The sequence below is a fragment of the Trachinotus anak genome, unplaced genomic scaffold (genome assembly GCF_046630095.1).
Source record: "Trachinotus anak isolate AG129_WGS33_773 ecotype Australia unplaced genomic scaffold, CSIRO_AGI_Tana_v1 ptg000005l, whole genome shotgun sequence".
In the NCBI taxonomy this organism is placed as follows: domain Eukaryota; kingdom Metazoa; phylum Chordata; class Actinopteri; order Carangiformes; family Carangidae; genus Trachinotus; species Trachinotus anak.
The window spans coordinates 1,421,326-1,442,190 of record NW_027273856.1 but is presented as its reverse complement, the minus strand read 5'-3'; the positions used below and the strand labels follow the sequence as shown (position 1 = coordinate 1,442,190).

The 20,865-nt window shown below is 41.4% G+C and overlaps 1 protein-coding gene across 1 annotated transcript in view; it reads left to right on the top strand.

Moving 5' to 3' along the window:
- The window catches only part of adgra3 (adhesion G protein-coupled receptor A3), a 30,141-nt gene that overhangs the window by 2,765 nt on the left and 6,511 nt on the right, over positions 1–20,865 (top strand). Inside the window, exons 2-10 of the mRNA XM_071477621.1 lie at positions 7,236–7,307; positions 12,445–12,516; positions 17,398–17,469; positions 17,562–17,633; positions 17,888–18,048; positions 18,640–18,853; positions 19,108–19,272; positions 20,036–20,237; positions 20,408–20,557. Of these exons, the coding sequence (XP_071333722.1) occupies positions 7,236–7,307; positions 12,445–12,516; positions 17,398–17,469; positions 17,562–17,633; positions 17,888–18,048; positions 18,640–18,853; positions 19,108–19,272; positions 20,036–20,237; positions 20,408–20,557 (1,180 nt within the window). The remainder of the gene's footprint in view (positions 1–7,235; positions 7,308–12,444; positions 12,517–17,397; positions 17,470–17,561; positions 17,634–17,887; positions 18,049–18,639; positions 18,854–19,107; positions 19,273–20,035; positions 20,238–20,407; positions 20,558–20,865) is intronic.

Here is a 20,865-nt window from a genome sequence, read left to right as displayed (position 1 = left end):
CTGTGTTGAATTACATGGCTCAAACAAGTAGCATCTATCTGTGAATCAGTAATCATACAGTGCTGAAATAATTAGCTGGCCAGAGCTTTTACTTTGAATAATTATGGGCATTCATGACAGGTAGACTTTATTTATTTTTTTTATTCGATACAATATACAACCTTCCTCTTTGTGGTCTTTAATAATCTCAGTGTCCTCTTAGGTATCTTCAGAAATATGCTGATCTCTTTTAGTTATGGTCTAGACACGACATTTGTCGTATCTGTATGTTTTCGGTGAGCTTGGAGTCTGTCATCTTGTTCTGACAGTGATTGATTGGCGGGTGAGCCAGGTTCCTCATGATTTAGCATTGAGCTTAAGCACTGTAATGTGAAGGAGAGCCTCCAAAGAAGAAGAAAGATGTAATTAGGGAGCACAGACAGCGAGCAGTGCAACTCTTAGGAATTCCTTAGAGATAGGCTGATCCACATTTTTTTCTCTTTTACTTCACTTCTTATTTGAAGAGCACAAAATATACACAGATGTACTGAATTTAAATGCATTCCAAAGGAATTTATTTGTTACAGCAATGTCTGTAATTTTTATTCAAATTTAATATTTGAAGTGTAAAACTGATAATAAACTTATGATAAACATCAACAAAAAGCTCGGCTGCATCAACTGAATAGTGTTAAGACAATTGCAGAAGCAGCAACAACTGTGTCTGGATGGCAGAGTATACCTGGGCTCTAAGTGCTCCAACAGGCTGCAAAATCCGACGTTTTCCACGACTGAGATTGTGGTTGGTCATCGAGTATTATGAAGTTGATCAACTTCTCTGTCCCTTTAGCCTTTGAGTTGTCTGCTGAGTCTGCTGCCTGGTGGTGTTGTCTCGTCTCTTAGCTAGCATGAACTCCTGGTGCTCCTTCAGGTGAAACCTCAGCATGTGCTTGATTAAACTGGTTGTATTGTACGACGCGACTGTACTTCCACACACATTACAAGTAGCTGTCTTACTTTTCGGCGGTTTCCAGCCTAACCGATCTCCAAACAAACAACATTTTAGTCAAACCAAAAGCTAACGTTATTTGCCCACTCAGTTACACACTGAGGTTGCCGCAGGTACCATGGTAAAATGTGGAATGGAATCTGAATCTGTGACGTGTCTCATGTTACGTTATGGAAGATATCCGAATAGTTAATGACGTCAATATCGGACCGGATCCGGATATAGGATAGGATCGGGCCCATCTCTAGAATTCCTTCCAGTCTCCTCTTTAGCATTTCTGGACACTTGTTTATCATCCATTGTAGGAAAATGTCAACAAAAAAACAAAACAAAACACTCCTTAAAAAACTCCTGAAAGTGGAAGCCTCCTCACAATTCATTGTTGACAAGAGTAGCAATCAAACAGCAATTTATGTTCACTGTGCAATTTTTAGGTGTTGATTTATGACCTGTAAAAGCGACAAGCCCTCTCAGTAGGTGTGGTGGTCCTGTTTTATGGCTCTCCCACTGCCTTGTTGTGGGGTTGACCGTGGCCTGGATGTAGCTGGTCTGGTCGGCAGTGAACTTTCAAGAAATGTAACACCTTTCACTAAACTGGCATCTTAATGTTTCTAGATGTTGAACCCTTTACAGCCAGTCCTTTGGCTCTCTGTGGCTTTGTTCTCAGAATATGTTTAACACATAGACCTGGATCAAAATGGCTTGTGTGTCTAAGGTGTATTCATGTCAGCAGACATCACATCTCACATTTCTTTCACCTCCCCTTTAAGCCAAATGAACTAATTTCCCTTTTGAAAACAAGACAAAAAAACACCCAAGTTTTTCAGCTCCTCGGTTTCAGGGTAATGTTACGTCGCTTGTCCCGATATGGCTGTTTTCCAATTTGTGTGTTGACACGCCTTGTTCTGTTTGTTAATTAAAGGCCTCGGCAGAAACAGCAGTAGAAGCGAGGTGTGATTAGAGACCTATTCCATTTATCATACTTACCCACCCCTCCTCCTCTTTGTACTTAAGATTTCCTGTTTTCCTCTCCAGGGGTCTAGGAACAAATTAAAGATTTAACCCAGGCTTTTCAGAGAACATAAAATTTGAACCACAAGCACGCATCTTTAAGTTTTTTCTCAACTACAATGGTGAACTCATTGAACCAGTGGGATAATGGGTTTGACTACATGCCAGGAAATTTACCCCAGATACTGTCACATGATGGCTCTCAGTGTTACCTTATCTTCTATTTCAACCATACTTGACTGCATATGAGCAGTTACACAGTTAAGTAGCCATTATTTGACCAGACCTGAATGACTGCTGGTCTTAGTTTACCCTCATATTGAATGCATGTAGTTATTCAGTGCAGTTCTGCTCTGAATGCCTCTCTGTGGAGAAAAACATGAGTGATGCATTCCCTGCATTTATGCTCTCCAAATGATACGGCATGCCTAAGTAATCCGAGAGGAAGTGACACAAATGTGTTTACAGCTGGCCTGTCCTACCATGTCAGTGTGGGCCTCGTCTGAAATACAAGGGGGAGAATTTAACCTCTGCCTCACACAGACGGATAAATCAGGTTGTGTGAGTCGTCTGTATGGGTGTGTGCATGAGCATTTATTTCTGTGCACCTGTTTAAGTTTCATCCTACATACCCACACAGATGGGAACCAACTATATTTAAGCTTTCTGTACTCACCCGGCTCATATTTCTTTACAGGGCTTGTTTTGTGTAATCAGGATCCATTCACAGGAGCACCTGGGTTGGACAGTGCAAATAAGCGCACCTGGTTTTGAGCTGCACAGAGCAACACAGGATTAATGTCAGGAAGAAAGCAGGGATTTCCTCCCTTGCTGCAGGAAAAGCGTGCTGAGTTTCATGACACGTCAGAGTGCAGTAAAAAGTCTTGTTTTACAGCAGTGCAAACTGGGAGTTAGGGTTACAGTCTCATCTGGTTTCCTTGAGAATTCATTGGCTTCGGGTTAGACTTGTGGCGCAGCCTCACTTTTGATTTCAGACACATAAGTTTGGTATTGAGTCAATCATTTCATTTGTTTACTCTCCCCCAGCTTTAAAAAGCTACATGTCATGCTGGGAGCCTTTGATGTGCTTGTGTAACTAGAACACAGGTGCCTGCTGTCATGCATGTCCTAAGAGGATTTGTTTTTGTTGCTTTCCAGGCAAACCATTGGTCTAAGGGAGGACTCCTGTGTTTTTCATAGTAGTTCTGCAGTGTTTGCAGAAGAAAGCAAAATCCCAAAGGCGAGACACCGACAGCTGCACATTTAGTCAGTTCACAGCCTTTCATTTCGCAGGGCTGTTGAGCTTTGACTGTGCCAGGTTGCCCCAAGTCTCAGTTAATCCCAGACAAAGCAATTCAGTTTAGTTTGTAGACATGAGCTCAGGCTGTGTGATACCTTCTGGTCTGTGTTCATTTTATTACTCATCTTCTTTTATCCTGGTGTTTGCGTGGTGGGATCATTTTTCCATTCATCCAGAGAGCTATAAGGTGAATACTTTGCTCTGATGGCTTGGCCTGTCAGATGGTGAAAGAGGATATTGCAAGGCCTATGACTTAGAAAAGAGCTTGTACGACCTTTTAGCTCGCTCAAATGGAAGTGAGATCCTCTACAGGACTTCATATTTCCACAGTGACATATAAAACAAAGAATTTTGACGCTTTTTCTACCCTTTGGCTCTCCTTCTCTAAATAAATCCAAATGCTGCAGACATGTTTTCAATCTTGGATCATTTGTGGCAGAAGAAAGCCCCAGATAACTGCAAGAATCACCTTGGCACGCTGCACCACCTCAGCCACTGAATCATTTCCCTTTTCCACCTGAGCTGAGGCCCACTTTTCCATCCAGTGTAGTCAGAGGAAGTCACTCTAGAAGGGATTTTATGAGCTCCACTGTAGCCTAAAACTTATTTCAAAACCTGTTGAAGAGTTACAGCTCTCTGCTCTTGGGAGTTCTTTGTCTGAAAGCCTTCTGAGCGTAAAGAAAGTGCTGCAAGAGCAGCGATTAGCTTTATTCTTAAAATGCTCTGTGCCTGTGAGGGGAGTGTGTAGTGGCTGGCCATATTTTGGTCCCTCTGTGGATAATGTGCCCACAGCCAGAGACATATGCTTTCAAAGGTGTATTTTCTTAGGTGAAAAATAACTCCAGACTACCTTCAACAGTGTCATGTTTACTCATTTTCAAGGCAAAATGAAATCTAGGCCACAGCATTTTATATTACTCAGAGTAGAAATTCCAGTTTCAGACGGCTCTTCCATAAATGTCACAGAGATTTATAGCATCTGTATCAGGAGACAGGATGTAAGATTTGGTCATATCCCCCTGCAGCTTGTTCTTGGCCTGAGCTCAAGCAGGTCTTATCTATGCATCAAGATAAGGGAGACTCCCCTCCTTCATCGTTTGAGGCCTTGCCTGAAGAAATTCCACAGACGGTTCTCTAGTCTGGAGACCTCAGGCCGACATCCAGAGACAGACAGCGAGGAAGCAGACGGTCTAGCTACAGACATCCTGAGGGCATTATGAGATGCTGTTGGCTGAATGGCCATGATCGCCATGCAGATTTGAGTCTTTGCTATATGTATATTTCTTGTATAGTACACTATAGTATTGCTTTGTCACCAATGTAACAGTGTAAAGAAGTCTTTGCAGCCAAAGCAGTTTCCAGCACGCCAAGGTCACACTCCTGTCATGGGGAATAGGTGGGGCAGAGCTAGTGAAATAGGTCAAGATAAGTCTTCATGGCTCTCAAGAGAAGTTGCTTCCACAGATTGATTTTGACAACCTGTAGAGTCATAATGTGATTCCCAAGACATGTTGTTTTAAATCCATAATCGACTCTGTAAACCTATTTATACAACTTTCCATGGTGATGGAAGGCCTGTTCACACTGTTTGCAACCTCAAATAACGTAATGTCAATAATGATGAGCGTGTACTTGCGACCACTCCTTGTCTTTGCTGTTACATATTTCCTCGGAGGCACATGTTGTTATGATGTGCCATACTTTCCTGTCACATTGCAACATGTAGCAGTTTGACTGCTCTCTTTGTACCTCTGTAAATTGGCCTGTGAAAAGGTTGTTGTCAGTGCAGTCCATCCAAATGTAAGCGTTGCATCTGTTGCTGCATTTGGTGTATGTGATAAAATGAAGATGCTGCCTTCATTTCTGCTGCATCAGCTCCCAAATATTATGAGCTTCCTCAAACTGGTGTTTACTGCCGAGCGGTTGTATTGTAAGGTGTTTTTGTCCATCCCCTATATTCTGCTGATTGAGAACCACATTCTTGAAATCACAGAGCCCTCATGGTAAATGCATTCATTTGGTATGCCAGATATTCATTATAAATGAGACTTTTGTGACCACAATCTTGGAGGGCCCAGCGTTTCTGCCTATATCATCAAATCATGTGTACGCACGCAGTGATAGAATTTGCAGTCTTGTACATCATTGCGTTTTAACATCTGCCATTTCAGCATCCACAAGGCTGCAAAACACAGCGGCGGATGCGGGAACTGTTTCTCTCTCTCTCTCTCTCTCTCTCTCTCTCTCTCTCTCTCTCTTTCTCTTTCTCTTTCTCTTTCTCTTTCTCTTTCTCTTCTCTCTCTCTCTCTCTCTCTCTCTCTCTCTCTCTCTCTCTCTCTCTCTCTCTCTCTCTCTCTCTCTCTCTCTCTCTCTGCGGCAGCGGGCCAAGCAGCAAATCTCCATTGAGCCTCCTCTGTCCAACCCTGTAATAAAACAACCCCTCAACACCCCATAATGACTCCAATCTGGCCCTGGGTTGTGGGTGCCACTCGCATGTATGTCACCCACCACCACATCCCCTCCCTGCTGGCCAGAAACATGCTAACCACAAGTCCCTGCTTGGATTTTCTGCTGGGAGTTAACAACACTATACATTTCCCAGATCCTCTGGGAGTAGTTTGGAAGAGAAGACTTTAACTCTCGGGGACATGGATGCAGAAAGTGGAGCTTGACTTTGCAGCTTTGTACGCAGTGAATCAGCTTGTGCTGTGCACCACGAATAAACTGGATCATAAAGTCTGGTTTATTACCAAGGGAGGAAGCAATCAAGAATTCACACATGGACTTGAAGATTTTCTCAGCTCTTTGACTTTTGGTGGTGATTAAGTTTAAAATGTTGAATTGAAAGGGGTTTATAAGGAGTACCTCAGGATATCTTCTTAGTATTTGTGTTTTTTTGTGTGTGTGGTGTGCATGTGTGCTGCCTCATATTGCATTGCCTTTGATCAGGTGTTAGCTGTAAAAAATTTGGGCTGCAGTAAATTGATTTTCTTCCAGTTCATGGCTAGATTTAAGGTGACCTTGTGTTTGATGAAAAACATGGATTTATTATTGTCAAAGCACATTAAGATTAACACAGCCTTTATTAGTCCCACAGTGGGGAAATTTGCAGCATTACAGCAGCGAAGTGGACAGTGCAAGAGAAGAAATTGTCAGTGCATGGCAAATGTCAGGATCAAATACTTAAGAAAACGATGAATGATAGAGAATAATATAATTTGTACAATTAGATATTTACAAAATACACATGAGCTTAATGTGGTGGTTGTAGAAAAAATTTGCAAGTGTATCACCCGTGAGTCACTGCTGCTACAGATCAGGATATGATGTGTTCAGCTGTTGTACTCAGAGAGGCTTCATAACACTTTATCTCATTTTGGCTACCTGTCTCAAGAGTGCTCAGATGATAGCCATTTTAACATGAAAGAAAGCGCTTGGCTGAAGTTCAAGTTGTTTTTCTTCTGATCTTTTCCTGGCAGCGGGGTAACATTCTGTGGCTGGAGGCTAAAGTGTGGCTGGAGGACAAAGAGTGAGGCTTAATATTGTTATCTGTCAACAAGTAGCAGTGTGGCACCATTTCACTTGCTGCTGAAGAAGACACTAGATCCTTTTGAATCCACCTTCACAATTTAATTAACACACATTCCTTGCTGATGTTTTGAGTGAAGTGGCTGGTTTTTCTATCTGAAAATTGTTTGTGTCAGACATTAAATATAGGCCTATATTAAATTTGACTTGGTGTGATAAGTTGACAAATACTTTAGCTACCGACAAATATTTAATTCTTTTCATAAAGCTATTCACAAGATAATAATAATAAAATATTTTTATGGATTTTAGTCTTAATTGTTTCATCTGCTTTTAAATTCATTTGTTTTTTTTTTTGTTTTTTTTGTTGTTGTTGCTTGGCATTTATACATATTTTTCTCTCCACAGAATTTTAAACAACAATAAGATTCAAGAACTGAGAAATGGATCCTTCTCTGGATTGTCTACATTGGAAAAATTGTAAGTATCATTATTTTCCCTGTTCTACTCGTGATTTGCGTGAGCATAAATGTGTCAGCGTCAACAGTCATGCCTAAACTTTTTCTTTGCTATTGGTTCCTGCACATTTCAAAGTGAAACATGGTTTAACAGTTGAAATTAGTGCTTGGATTAAAATTCACACCCTTGTTAAAAAAAAAATTTGATCTTTAAAAAGTCATTTTTTCCATCTTGCAATGGAGATATTTAGGTTGTGTGTATCCATGAGAAATCACCAATGGGCTTTATGTTGCAGTGAAATACCTTCACCATATTTCACGTTATATTCCCAAGTGCATTAGCAGGAGCCATCCATCACTCCACAAGTGAAGCTTTGGCTTGTGGAGCAGGAGGTTTGTAAAACACACTTTGGCCTCATGCCAGTGGAACATCCAGGTCATAGAAAATGAGAAGGCATCCAAGCAGTACTTACCCTCAGTCAAGTATATCAGTCCATGGTGGAACACTGGAGATGGTACTAGAAAAGGCTAATTATAGGTATAGCCCCCAGGGTTGGTTGGTGTCTGCCTGGTGACATACTCTCAGCATATGGCTGGTATTTTGGGGATGGAGCCCACTTTTTTTAACAGGAGTAACACATTGACAACCTGATTGCTTCTCCAGGATTTAGCAATGCTAGTATTTAACAAAGTCTACAAGGTCTCTGCTCTTTGTCAGAAGGAAAGAAGTGAGAGAAGGAAAGAAGTCCTACATGGTGAAGACATTTATTGGTTCATGTGGGTACGCTCTCTGGGCTTCCTTAAACAAAGGAGAGATGCTGGTCATGCCATGCGACTCTGCCTTTGGAGATGAGATTGTCATCACCCGTGTTTCCTTCCTGCAGAGAGTTCAAGAAAATCGCTGTGGGCCTGCACATATGGGCCATGGGTGATTTATCACTCTGGAATGGCCTCATGCAGATAAAATAACCAGACCATTAATGGCCGTGCTTTTACCCAAGGCTACAATAACACATGACTGCATTGATATGGAATTCTAAGGGCATGTTTCCCCTGTCATTCTTCTCAGTCTGGTTAAAAAGACCAGAAATCTAGACAGTATATGAGCCCATAAAGGCTACATTCAGCCTTGTGGTGTTAGTTCAACTAGAAGATTTAGGTTCAAATATTGATCACTGATCACTGATCCCCATTGAATTTATTCTTCACACACCATACTACTTGCTAGAATAATATATATTTTAGCAAACTTCTCCTGACCTCTTTTAGTCAATTTTGGCATTGTTAGACTTGCATGATAAATACAGCATGTGACTCTACTGCTTTCATTCCCCTTGGACCCTGCTGATACGTGCTTGCAGCCATGCTTGCAAAGTTTGATTTTGTACTCTCCTGGTGTAAAGTGCCTGCAGTATTTCCTCCTCTTTATACTCTGTGTTCATAATTTGTTGTGTAAAATTCTCCTGCATGACTCTTCTTGAGTTGACTCCCGCATTGATAAGAGTAGATTGTTTATAGAGTTGCAGAAAAATTCCCTGTGGGCTCAGATGTTAGTCTTTAGAGCACAGGATAAAAAAGAGGCTGTGTGCTGAATGCTTTAAAAAAGCTTTGATCTTTCTCCACCAAGAAAGCCTTTAAGGCACTTATTTGCCTTGTCTGTGAATGGCCAGTTGATTTGGCCATAAACTGTTCTGCCTGTCGTTGCATCAATCCAGAGGCAAGTTTACCTCCAAAAGCAGCTCCCATTGTGCCTCAGACAGACCCCACCCCACTCCCGTCCACCCTCAACCAGTGAACCGAGGTTGCTCGATGGCTTGCTTGCTTTTGTCATTGTAATGAGGCCAAGCCAAGGCTGGAGGTGTCAACAGTACCATTCACACACACACACACACACACACACACACACACACACACACACACTCTGCATGCTGAAGCCTCTCCCTTTCTAAAAAGTTCCTATTCCCGCCCTCCCACCTTCAGTCACACTCCCCTTCTTTTCTCCTCAAACTCTGGAAGAAAGAAAAAAAACATGCTGCATGAATCTGTTTGAATGCACTGCGGCTCTCCATCTTCAACCCCTCCTTCCCTCCACCTTCACAGCTTTTTTTTTCTTAGTCCACAAAGAAACTCTCCTTCATTTGGACTGCCTGTATTTGCAGTCGTGAAGACTGGGACAGCAGCTGGCTGTGACTGCCAGAGAGGGGTAGAGAATCGATTACGCCTATCTGGCACTCTGCGTGAAATCGCAAAGTAACTGTGGAGACCGCTGTGTTTTGTCGGGGCAAAAGGTGTCCCTGCTTGGAAATAAGCCACACAGAATCCCCATTATCACTCTCCTCATAGAAATAGGAGCCAAGCTAGGCGACTGTCAACATGCTAATTCCTTGCTAAATCCGCTGCAGTGGAGGAATGCTTATTGTGGCAAACGGAGCGAGGATAACAGCTCTAGTGTGTAGTGTTTTCTGAAGAACTGATTGTTGTCTATTCACGAATGGCACAATACTTGTGAAGAAAGTGTGTAAGGAAATTACACATAAATATAAAGCTAGTTTGAGATGGACATTGCTGTAGTGCTCTTAGTACATGTTTGAAAGGAGGACAAGGCTCTAATTTGTTTAATCAGTAGGCTTAAAGCGAGACTATGTAACTTTTTTTTTTAACACAATCTTCTTTTTACAGATAAAGGCCGAACTCATAAAAAATAAAATGCACCCTCGCACAGTTCAGTATACTCAGTAATTTTGCTGCTGCAGCCTTGCTCGGTCTGGTATGACCATATGTGGCTACTAACTCTGGCTAAAATTAGCAAACATTCATAATATGATATAATATATAGATGTATAACACATGGTACTGCACGGAGGGACATGTTTGTAGTTTTCTGTTTTGCTGTCAGTCAGAATGACAAATAATGACTTTAAAGGGTAAAGTTGGCATTATTCTGACACAAGAGAATCTTGGTAAATTGAGGGGAATTTTAAAGTGCTATTTTCCTGTAATTGCTTGCTGTTGCCTCCAAAAGTTACATAGTCCGACTTGGAGTTGAGAATATCTCTTTTTTTTTTAATAGGTTCTTTTTAACACGGAGCCATCCATCATTCTGTTCATCTGGGGGCTTGTTTAACACTACTAGTTTCTCTTTTCTTTGTGGGAATGTCAGTCTCAAGCCAAGAACCTCTATATATAACCCTCCACCAGAAAATGATCCCAAACCTGGGAGAAGGAGTTCAATTAAATGTTATTCCATGTCACATTTATTTTAATTTTAATATGAAAACACCTATGGAAGACAGTATGTGTGCCCCTAAAAATGGCAACAGCTGCAAAACTAGCCTTTGGTGTGGCGTCAGTTCAAGAACAGCTCTGGAACAGACTTGGAAATATTCAGCCAGCTATTTCAATGTGAGCATGCTGAGAAAACCTGGCATTTTTCTCTGCAAATAGATTTAAAAGGTGCCAGGCCATGTGTGGTCAGTGGTCTTTGGATTCTGAAGTGCAGTTATGGATGGTTAAGCATGGACTGCTTCTCTCTGACTCCCTATATTTTATTCCTAGTTAGTTTTGTTGTTGGTAGTAGTGGATATTCTGGACAGTTTCACATTTACCCTGTTTGACTGAAATCTGTGAAAATCACCAGCAGATATCACACAGCTACTGTGTTCCTTTAAAAGTCAGAGCTTCTGTAAACATCCTTGATAAAACTGAAACTTGAAAACAGCAAAACTTCATTTGCTTTTACTCATTTACTTAAAATGTTTGGATTCAATAGAAGTAATTCTCATGTTGGGTGAACACAAGTGAGAGCGATAATGTTTCACCAGCACCGATCGCAGCATTGTTCTCTGTCAGATGTTTTAAAGCTAGTTTTGTGGCTTGCACATCTGACCAGTGAGTCAAACAGTGGTAGCGCAGAAGAGCTTTTCTCTTGACTCATCAGTTCACTCATGGAGAAGGCAGCTTATTGTGTTTGTGTCCTGCTTTGCTTCAACTCTAACAACTGCATCTGCAAGCAAAGCTTACACTGAAATAAATTAGCTTTTGCAGAAACAAGCAAATGAGCAGACTCAACATTTGTGTGCCCCATACAAGCTGGCTCTCACTGGTTATGAGGGTCAAGTTAGGATAAGTATTGCCTTCTCATTTTTCTCTCACCACTCCTGCACTAGCTCTCCTAGCCAACATCAAAAGCTTGAACAAGCCCTAGATTTTTTTGTCTATGACTTATCTGTGGCCACCTACCCTCGTTCAGATGACAGCTCCTTGACATCAAACGGTCAGAGTTACCCAGAGGCCCTTTGTGTGGGTTCAGGTGGCGACTGGAAAGCCGCCTGAACCTCCACTGTAATGAGTGACTAGGTAGTGCCAGCGCAGGTGAGCACTGCAGGAATTCTGTGACCGCAAGCCTTTGAACCTGAAGGGAGGGGTGTGTGTGTGTGTGTGTGTGTGTGTGTGTGTGTGTGTGTGTGTGTGTGTGTGTGTGTGTGTGTGTGTGTGTGTGTGTGTGTGTGTGTGTGTGTGTGTGTGTGTGTCTCAAAGAGCTAAAGAGCTCTTTTAAGGGTCAGATGTTTTCATTGAATAAAAACATGCACGTGCAAGATACACTCACCTGTGTATTAACCATGTTATTACGGGTGCATTTGTATCATTATGTCACAGATTGCAAGTCCCTCTTTGTCACCGTCACTTGCCTGTCAATGTGATGTTTGCATACTGAAATGGGCTTTTCAAAGGATGGTGGCGTAGCCTTGAATATTCAAGGAAACGTTTGCACAATATTGAGCCCAGTCTGCTCATATTTCATAAGCCTTACCTTCTAATTGTGAGCTACTGCTGATAAACTCAGCATAGAACTGAATTTATGCAAATACATAATGAACTAAAATTATTATTGCTGTTTTGTCAGCAAATGGTGGAAAAAAAAAAATGCTGATCATAAATTTCCCAGAGCCCAGGGGACAGTGATGTTTTCAGACATCTTGTTTTATCTGATCAGAACCAAACACCCAAAGGTATTTAGTTTACTGTCACAGAAGTGTAAGAAAAGGCATTTTTGCTTAAAAGAATTACTTTAATGGTTAATTAATCAGCAAAATTGTTCCACTTTCACGAATTTATTGTTTATAATCTACAATTCCAATTCTTTTTTTTTTCCTCCACAGGGACCTGCGGAGTAACATGATCAGTCGTATTGAGCCAGGCGCTTTTCTTGGATTGCCAGCACTGAAAAGACTGTGAGTAGTGTTGGAACTAATGCAGCTTCACTGTCACTTTAATGTGGTTTGTGTGTGTGTGTGTGTGTGTGTGTGTGTGTGTGTGTGTGTGTGTGTGTGTGTGTGCATGCATGCGTGTGTGCATGTGTGCGTGTGTGTACAGTGTGTGCAGTGTGTACTCTGCATTCTCATATTTAGCTCCTAGGATTTCACTGAGGTGTTTTGTTTTTTTTGTTTTTTTTTTTTTTTTTTATTGCAACTAAATTCCAGCATTTTTAGTTTGGAGTACTCACTTTAATTTAATTTACCATGTGAAAGTAGTTTCTTATGAAAACTGTGACTGAAGAGATGCTGTTTCTTCAGCGCATCTTTGACTCGTGATTGTCATTTTGAAATGTAGTTACAGCCATTTTCTGTTGATATTTTAAATTGTTGTGCTGTCATTCGAGAGCTTTTACAAAGTCCACAGTTCAACAGTCAGCGTAGTGTCAGGGCTGTGCAGGCAGGATGTGCTGTTTTGATGTGTTTTTGATAGGGTTCGGTCAGAGCACAACTCACTCGCTTTCAGCAATGACTGATTGCAGATATTGTGTTTAAAGCAGCTGTTGTTTTTTATCACTGCAATGCGCTGTGCCTGATCTAGTAGATCTAGAGTGTATCCAGTGTCCATAAGGGAGTATGGTCAAGCAGCAGACTATTTCTACTGCCTTGTTTTGTCTGGCCTTCTGCCAGAAACCACTGCAGACACCATGAGTTCTTATATACTTTCACACACTTGGAAAAAACTGTGTGAAGAGAGGGATATGTAAACGTGTGTGGTATCCATGAATATCATCTGAGGATAATTTTGATTGCAGAAAATACATAAAGCTCGAGTCCATCTGGGATGTGTGGTGTGTGAGTGTGGGAGGTCAGAGACTGTGCGTTTTAGTGTACAGTTGTGTGTTTCCCTTTGTGTGTGTGTGTGTGTGTGTGTGTGTGCATGAGAGAGAGCAAGAACACAGCATGAATTGGAATCATCCGACAGTGCCCAGTCGCTGCCAACACAAACTTGAGCTTGGCTGCTGCTGTGGAGCAGCAAGAGCGAGACAGGAAGGCAGTCAGCTCTTTGGCTCAGACCTGGCCTCAACCCCCCCCACCCCCACCCCCCCTCCCCAATGCATATTCATGCGACACGCAGATGGATCCATGCCTGCCTATATGTCCTCTGCATATTAAAATTTTACCTCACACACGAGCTATTCATAAAAGACTTTCCCTATCACCGCACTGTGATCTGCAGCTTCTCGTGGTAATGCTTGTTCCAGAGCACAGTTTGGTTTTGCCTGAGGGTAACAAAGTTTAATTGGCCCCACCGCCCATCTCAGTTAATTTCAAAGGGTAGTTGTCACTCAGTCAACTGTGAAAGGGAGGGAGCACAGAACGGAGAAGACGAGCAAAGGAGACTATGAGGTAGTGCTGGACCCTGGGAATGTAAACACAGAAGCCCTTCATCAAGCGTTGGCATCTGCAGCAACACATCCACCCTATTTTTTTTCCAGTTTTTTGGAAAATGGAAGTAGACTACATATAAAAGAAATGTACCAGTTTCTTTTAATCTCACATTTATCTGGCATACCTTCGGCACATGCCTCTCAACCATATCCTTATCTTTGCCTCCACTCTGGCCAATCTAATTTACCTCCCTCCTCAGTGTTAGTTTTCTTCTCATTTCAAAACATGCCATTGGGACCTATTGATCTTATTTGTGTTGTCACAGAGTAGTGACAGTGATAATATGGGTTATTCACATCAGACATTGGACTCATTGAATTTAAAAGCTTTTGCATCAACACATCTTGAGGGGAAGTTGCATCCCGGAGGTTAGAAGTAACTTTGCCATTCAGACACATACATGTACAGACAGAACAATGAAACTTCATTCTTCATTCTAAAATAAATTCCTGCATGCAAACACCACTTGATCCATCCCCAGTTTTTGATGCAGGTCTAGGTCTCGTGCAGTGTTCTTTGAAATTTTCAAACTGCAGTAACCCTGATGATGTCACAATGACCTAATCAGGGTGTCCAGAGCCACCTAGGACATTGTACAGCTGTTTTCACTGGCTGTGTCGTACTTGTAATTACCAGTGCAGTTAAGACGACTACCATCAAAAGAACTCTCCATTTGCACCATTACATCAGGATTAACATCTGATCTAGAAGCAGTCACCTGGTCCCAGTGGTTTGGAATGCTTTATTTGTACAGTGCACTATTACTATATTACACATCACACACACACACACACACACACACACACACACACACACACACACATATATATATTACAACACAGTTTTAGATATACTAATACAGTCAGACTCCCCGTCTCTCACACTGTATGGATTCCTCAGGCCTCAGCCCTCTTTACTCTGCATTCCACCAACAGCTGAACCGTCCCTGCTCCAGCCTAATCACATTGGGCTATTTTTGCTCCTCATATCATCCATGACAACTGAAGCACTGCAGTGAAGCTGTGCTCTGTGCTGTTAATTTGCTACATGCCTGCAGCTCAAAGACAAGTTTGAGATTAGTCTTTGGTAGTGAACACTAGTTGAGTAGGAAAAGTAGATGGGAAGTGATTTCAGCTGTACAACAAAGATCTCGTAAATTTTGAATCATGAAAAATAAAGATTCCTAACACAGTAAAAGTGAGTGAAAGTAATGAAAGTATCTTAAATCCCTGGATGTAGCTGTAACTCTAGTATTTGAATCCATGCGATAGAGTGCAATGAAAGTATGCCTTTAGCTAGGCACCCCCCCTCATCCCCTCACTTTTCTTGTGTTATCCTTCCCCTGACGCACAATGCTCACAAAAATTGGCAAGCTTGCAAAAGGCAGCTCTTTCTCCTCTTCCAAGTGGAACTAATAACCTCACACAGTAAATTCCCCAGCTGGTACCTTAAGGACCAACACCAATAATTACATAAATGCTTGGATGTTAGCATATGCCTGACAGTGATTTTCCAGGTATCACTTTGTGTTGGTGTCGCATTCCTCCAGCACCCCAGGATACTGTTTAGCTGGTGGTTTGAGGTAAAGATTTGTCTCTTTTCCAAGGCTCTTGGTTCTTTTCGTGGCACTTTTCAGTGATTGGATCATTCACAGAGGGAAATGTGTTACAGCAGCTGTCAAGGTGCTTTGCCTTTGAACCATGGAGTTGCTGTGACTGGTTGCTTTAAATATGCTCTATTATCAAAGTTATCTCAGTTTAGCTTTATATATATATATATATATATATATATATATATATATATATATATATATATATATATATATATATATATATATATATATATATATATATATATATATATATATACACTATCCCTGGAGTTTGCCATAGCTCTTTATGGAGCATTTTAGGGCCTTTCAGCTATTGTTTTAGTTTAAATTCCGTCATCTTTGCTATTTTTGTTCACCCTCACTGATCTCATCAACCTTGTCTCCAGCTACAGCTGTTTGCAGGGGAAAAGCTGTGATAAACCCACCGTTCATGACCTGCCCAGCACAAAACAAAACAGCAGACAGATAAAGTTAGCGACTCTGTGGCAGAACGTTTAGCGGCTGGAGAGTGAGATACTTCCTTCAGGAGTTGGTGGAGACCAAAGCAAAGATGAAAGGAGAGAGAATATTGAGCTCAGAATCAAATATTATCACCGGATTGTCAGAAACTCAACTCCAGCTGAATGCTAATATTGCTCCATGTCTGCTGGGTGTGTAAGTGGGCAACTGTTCACTAACATGTTTTTACAACAACTTTATAAGGTTAGAGAATGTCAGTGCTCTGGTTCCAGCTTGATCTGCTGCCTTGTGCCAAGAAAGAAAGAATTTCATTCTGCTTTAAAGAAAACCTCAACTTTAAAACTGACATTCAGATAATAAGTTTTTACATTTCTCTGCAAATAAAAAAAGGATGGAAAGAGAAGAGAATTGAAAAGATATTGTACTGTTTTTTATGAAACTGGGTATTTTACAAACGTATTACTGGATTCAACATTAAACTGGCTATTGAAACAACCCTTTTGGTTTGTGGTCATTAAAATAGAGCAGTGTCTGCAGCTCATTTGGGTTAACTGAACTGCTAGCATTTAAAACAATGATGTTCCCTTTGTGGATTGTTACATTTGAATGGTATTTATAGGTCAAAAGAGGGACTATGAAACATTTTACAATTTTGAATAAAAGAACAAGTTTTTTGTGGGACTCAGACTTTTCTGCTTGTGGGCTTTGTATCAGAGGATGCAACACTCAAGCTGTCATAGAGCTTCCAGTGAATGTTTCTTCTTTGCACACATTTCGCTTCATGTTTACACACTGGGCATAATTCACAGAGGAAATATCGTCTTTTCCACGTGAGGTCCTTTTGCAAGGCGTCAGGAGTCTCAGACACTTCTATCTGATGTTTGCCAGCGACATCATGTCAGGTCACATCCAGAGGAGAAACACACACTTTTGACATGTTTGACGTTTATCATAGGTGATTAATCACCTCCCAGAGTGCTACTCTGCCTTTGATGTGTAGGTTTCCCTGGAGGTCCACACAGACATGATCTAAAATCCCCTTGAAAATTGTAAACCTGTCAGCTGAATATCTGGGCTCCTTGCCTCAACTTGCTTCTGTTAAACTTGGATTTAAAAAAAAAAAAACAACTATCTCAGCAACTTGAACATTTTTCCATTTTCCCCTCTTTCTCCCAATTTAATGTGATTTTTGTGGCTGATCTTAACATCTTAGCATTTCCTGCCTTAATGTGACTCACTAATTATTGGTGTTTTAGTAGATATAGCTGTCACATTGTGTTATCTCTGAATTGTGGAAAAAATAACCCAGAAACCACTTTTTTCTGTGTGTGTTTCAGAGACTTGTCCAACAACAGCATCGGCTGTCTGAACATAGACATCTTCAAGGGCCTCACCAGTCTGATCAGACTGTAAGTCATTAGTATTTTTATAAATCATTTTTCTATCATTTGACATTGGAAAAAAAAAACAAACACTGTTTTTCATAATTTATTTTTTTCAGAAACCTTTCAGGCAACATGTTCTCTTCATTGGCTCAGGGGACATTTGACAGCTTAGTGTCTCTGAAGTCACTGTAAGTATAAAGAGCCAGTTTGTTGCTGTTTACTAAAATCACATGCAGGTCTCAGTGTGATAGTGACATCTGCATCTTTACCATGCACCCATAATGTAGTTAAAACTGTGTTTAAGTCATAAAATATGACAGAATAATTAGGGTTTTCCGTCAGGCAAATAGCTCTTTGTCACTAATTGATAATTGTTAGTGCTCCATCACTTAAACTACCCCCACCCCTGTGTGTGTGTGTGTGTGTTACTATACATCCACAGGGAGTTTCAGACACCGTACCTGCTGTGTGACTGCAACCTTCTGTGGCTGCTGCGTTGGATCAAAGAGAGGAACATTGCAGTAAAGAACACCAAGTGCTCCTACCCCCAGTCTCTTCAGGGTCAGCTCATTACCTCCATCAGGCCGGAGCTCCTCACCTGTGGTAGGGACACACAAACACACACACATGAGCTACACAGAAACATACATTTGCACACATGCGCACATGGACTCACCACAGCTCAAAGAAACAGAATCATTCATCACTGTAGTGACACTATCAGACATTTTAAAAGGTTGAAATAAGTCATGTTAAGTAGTTACACAGATTGCAGTGTCAAAATGTTGCACTGTCTCTTTAATTTCTCTGTTTTGGTATCAGTTAGGCTGGTGTCTGGGGACCAGGGGCTTGTGCAATGACATGACTGATAAGAGACGGGCTGTCCAGGCCACTGCTGCCTTTGTTTGTACTTGCTCATGTCTTATCAGTTTGGCACTAAACCCAGTGAGGAATTATGAAATACACTGCATAGATCTAGCAGCAGCCATTGGCCTGACATGAATGGCAAATAGCACTTAAGGATTCAGGACACTGTTTCAGACATGGCCCTTTTTTGGAAACTGAAACGTAGTGGCATTGCATCCAGAATAAATGGTGTTGGACATTTTTTTTGACAAATATGAGGTAAATAATTTTTTTTCTGTGAGAAATGACAGACTGACTCACTTCCTAAATTATGCCTGGTGTCCTCAGATGCTCCTCTCGAGCTGCCCTCCTTCCAGCTGACTCCGTCCCAGCGTCAGGTCGTCTTTCAGGGGGACAGCCTGCCGTTCCAGTGTCAGGCCTCCTTCGTGGCAGAGGACATGCAGGTGCTGTGGTACCAGAACGGGCGCATGGTGAAGCCTGACGCTGCCCAGGGCATCTTCATTGAAAAGCGCATGGTGCAGAACTGCTCCCTGATTGCCAGGTATGTTAATATTTAAATGTGGCATACAGTGTCTGTGATTATTGACAGTATATGGGGAAACTGAAACTGTGGCGTCTTTGCAGTTCAATTTATTTTCAGGAGACAATCTCCCTTATTATGTAACTGACACTATATTATAAAACTGTCAGCATTTTTATTTTCCAGCTTTTTCTAACCCACCATCAGGCTGGAAGTTGTGCAAAAACATCTGAAGTTTCTCTGATCTTTTTTTTTTCCCTTATGTTTCCCGTCAGTGCTTTGACCATCTCAAACATCCAGCCTGGTTTTACTGGGAATTGGGAGTGCCGGATCCGGACAAGCAGGGGCAACACCACCAGGACGGTCCACATTGTGGTGTTGGAGAGTTCTGCCAAGTACTGTGCACCTGAACGCATCTCCAACAACAAGGGAGAGTTCAGGTGAGTGTATGAACACATAACAAAGCAGACACAGCTACTCAATTAAGAACTGAAGTTACCCTCTCTGGTGTAAAAGCCAGAATTTTACATTACATTTGATATTTAAAACCTCCACTCCATTCTTTATGCAGTTAAAGGATTTAACCAGGGTTACACACAGTTTCAGTCACTTCACATTGTTTCAATTTGTACAAATAGCTGGTTATTTTGGCTTAAAATGGCTTAATGAGCAAAGACTTGTTCATAAATAATATGGGTTTTCAATTCGTTCATTTGACCTCGTGATTTTCCAAATTGAAAACATACAGGTATGTATGTGTGTGTGTGTGTGTGTGTGTGTGTGTGTGTGTGTGTGTGTGTGTGTGTGTGTGTGTGTGTGTGTGTGTGTGTGTGTATATATATATATATATATATATATATATATATATATATATATATATATATATATATATATATATATATATATATATATATATATATATATATATAGCTCTTCTCCCGAAGTGACTGTGTAAGTATGAACCAGTATATTAAAAGAATGACACGACCAGGAAATGTTTCCTTGCTTTCATATTAAGCACTGGGGCCCCCCCTTGTGGCTAAACATGTAAATTACTTCTTGGCCTTAGTCATACCACTGTTCTGTGTACTAGTGATGTTACACACATTACAGCTCACATGACACAAAGTATGGCGAAAATAAGGACATTGCATTAACTGGTTAATCAGGGACTAATCGTATGTGGAATCGTATCCCTTCCAGGTGGCCTCGCACCCTGGCAGGGATCAGAGCCTACCTCCCGTGCAACAGACTGCCGTCAAGCGCAGGGACCTACTCAGGCAGCACAGGAGAAGAACAGCGGGCCTGGCGCTACTGTGATCGAGAGGGGCTGTGGGCAGAGGACGACTACTCCCGCTGCCAGTTCCAGAAAGATGTCACTAGGTTTCTCTATGTCATCAACCAGGTTGGTGTCTGGATGGTTAGCATGTCATTTTCTGACCTGGAACTTTGATTATTGTCTTTTCACTTTACTCCTTCACTTCAGCATACACTCTCATCTTGTTCTCCTCTTTGAGAAAAAGAAGCTGTCCTTAACATTCAGTCCTAATTTTCCTCTATGTCTTCCTGCTGTAGATGCCTCTGAATGAGAGCAACGTGGTTCCCAGGGCTCGACGTCTCTTGGTCTACACAATCGATGCTGCCAACTTCTCTGACAAGATGGACATTATCTTTGTGGCGGAGATGATTGAAAAGTTCGGCAAGTTTGTGGAGAAGTATAAAGATGTAAGCACCTCAGTAAAAATCAGACTGAAGTTACAGAACCAGCCTACATCAATGGCAAATTGTGACGCATTCATGTGGCGTGAATTAGGACAAACAAGGATAAACAGATTAATGCTTAACAGCTGTTTGTTGACATGTAGTTTAATGAGAAAGGATGTCATGTCATGACTTTCGGCACAGCTGTGGGCCAGCACATTCAAAAGAAGCAAAGTAAAGGAGTTCCTAGTGTGTTGTAAGTGCTGTGGGAAAGTAGCTCTAGGATTATAAAGCATATTGAAGGCTCGTCGGGTGACACCATGCTTGAAATG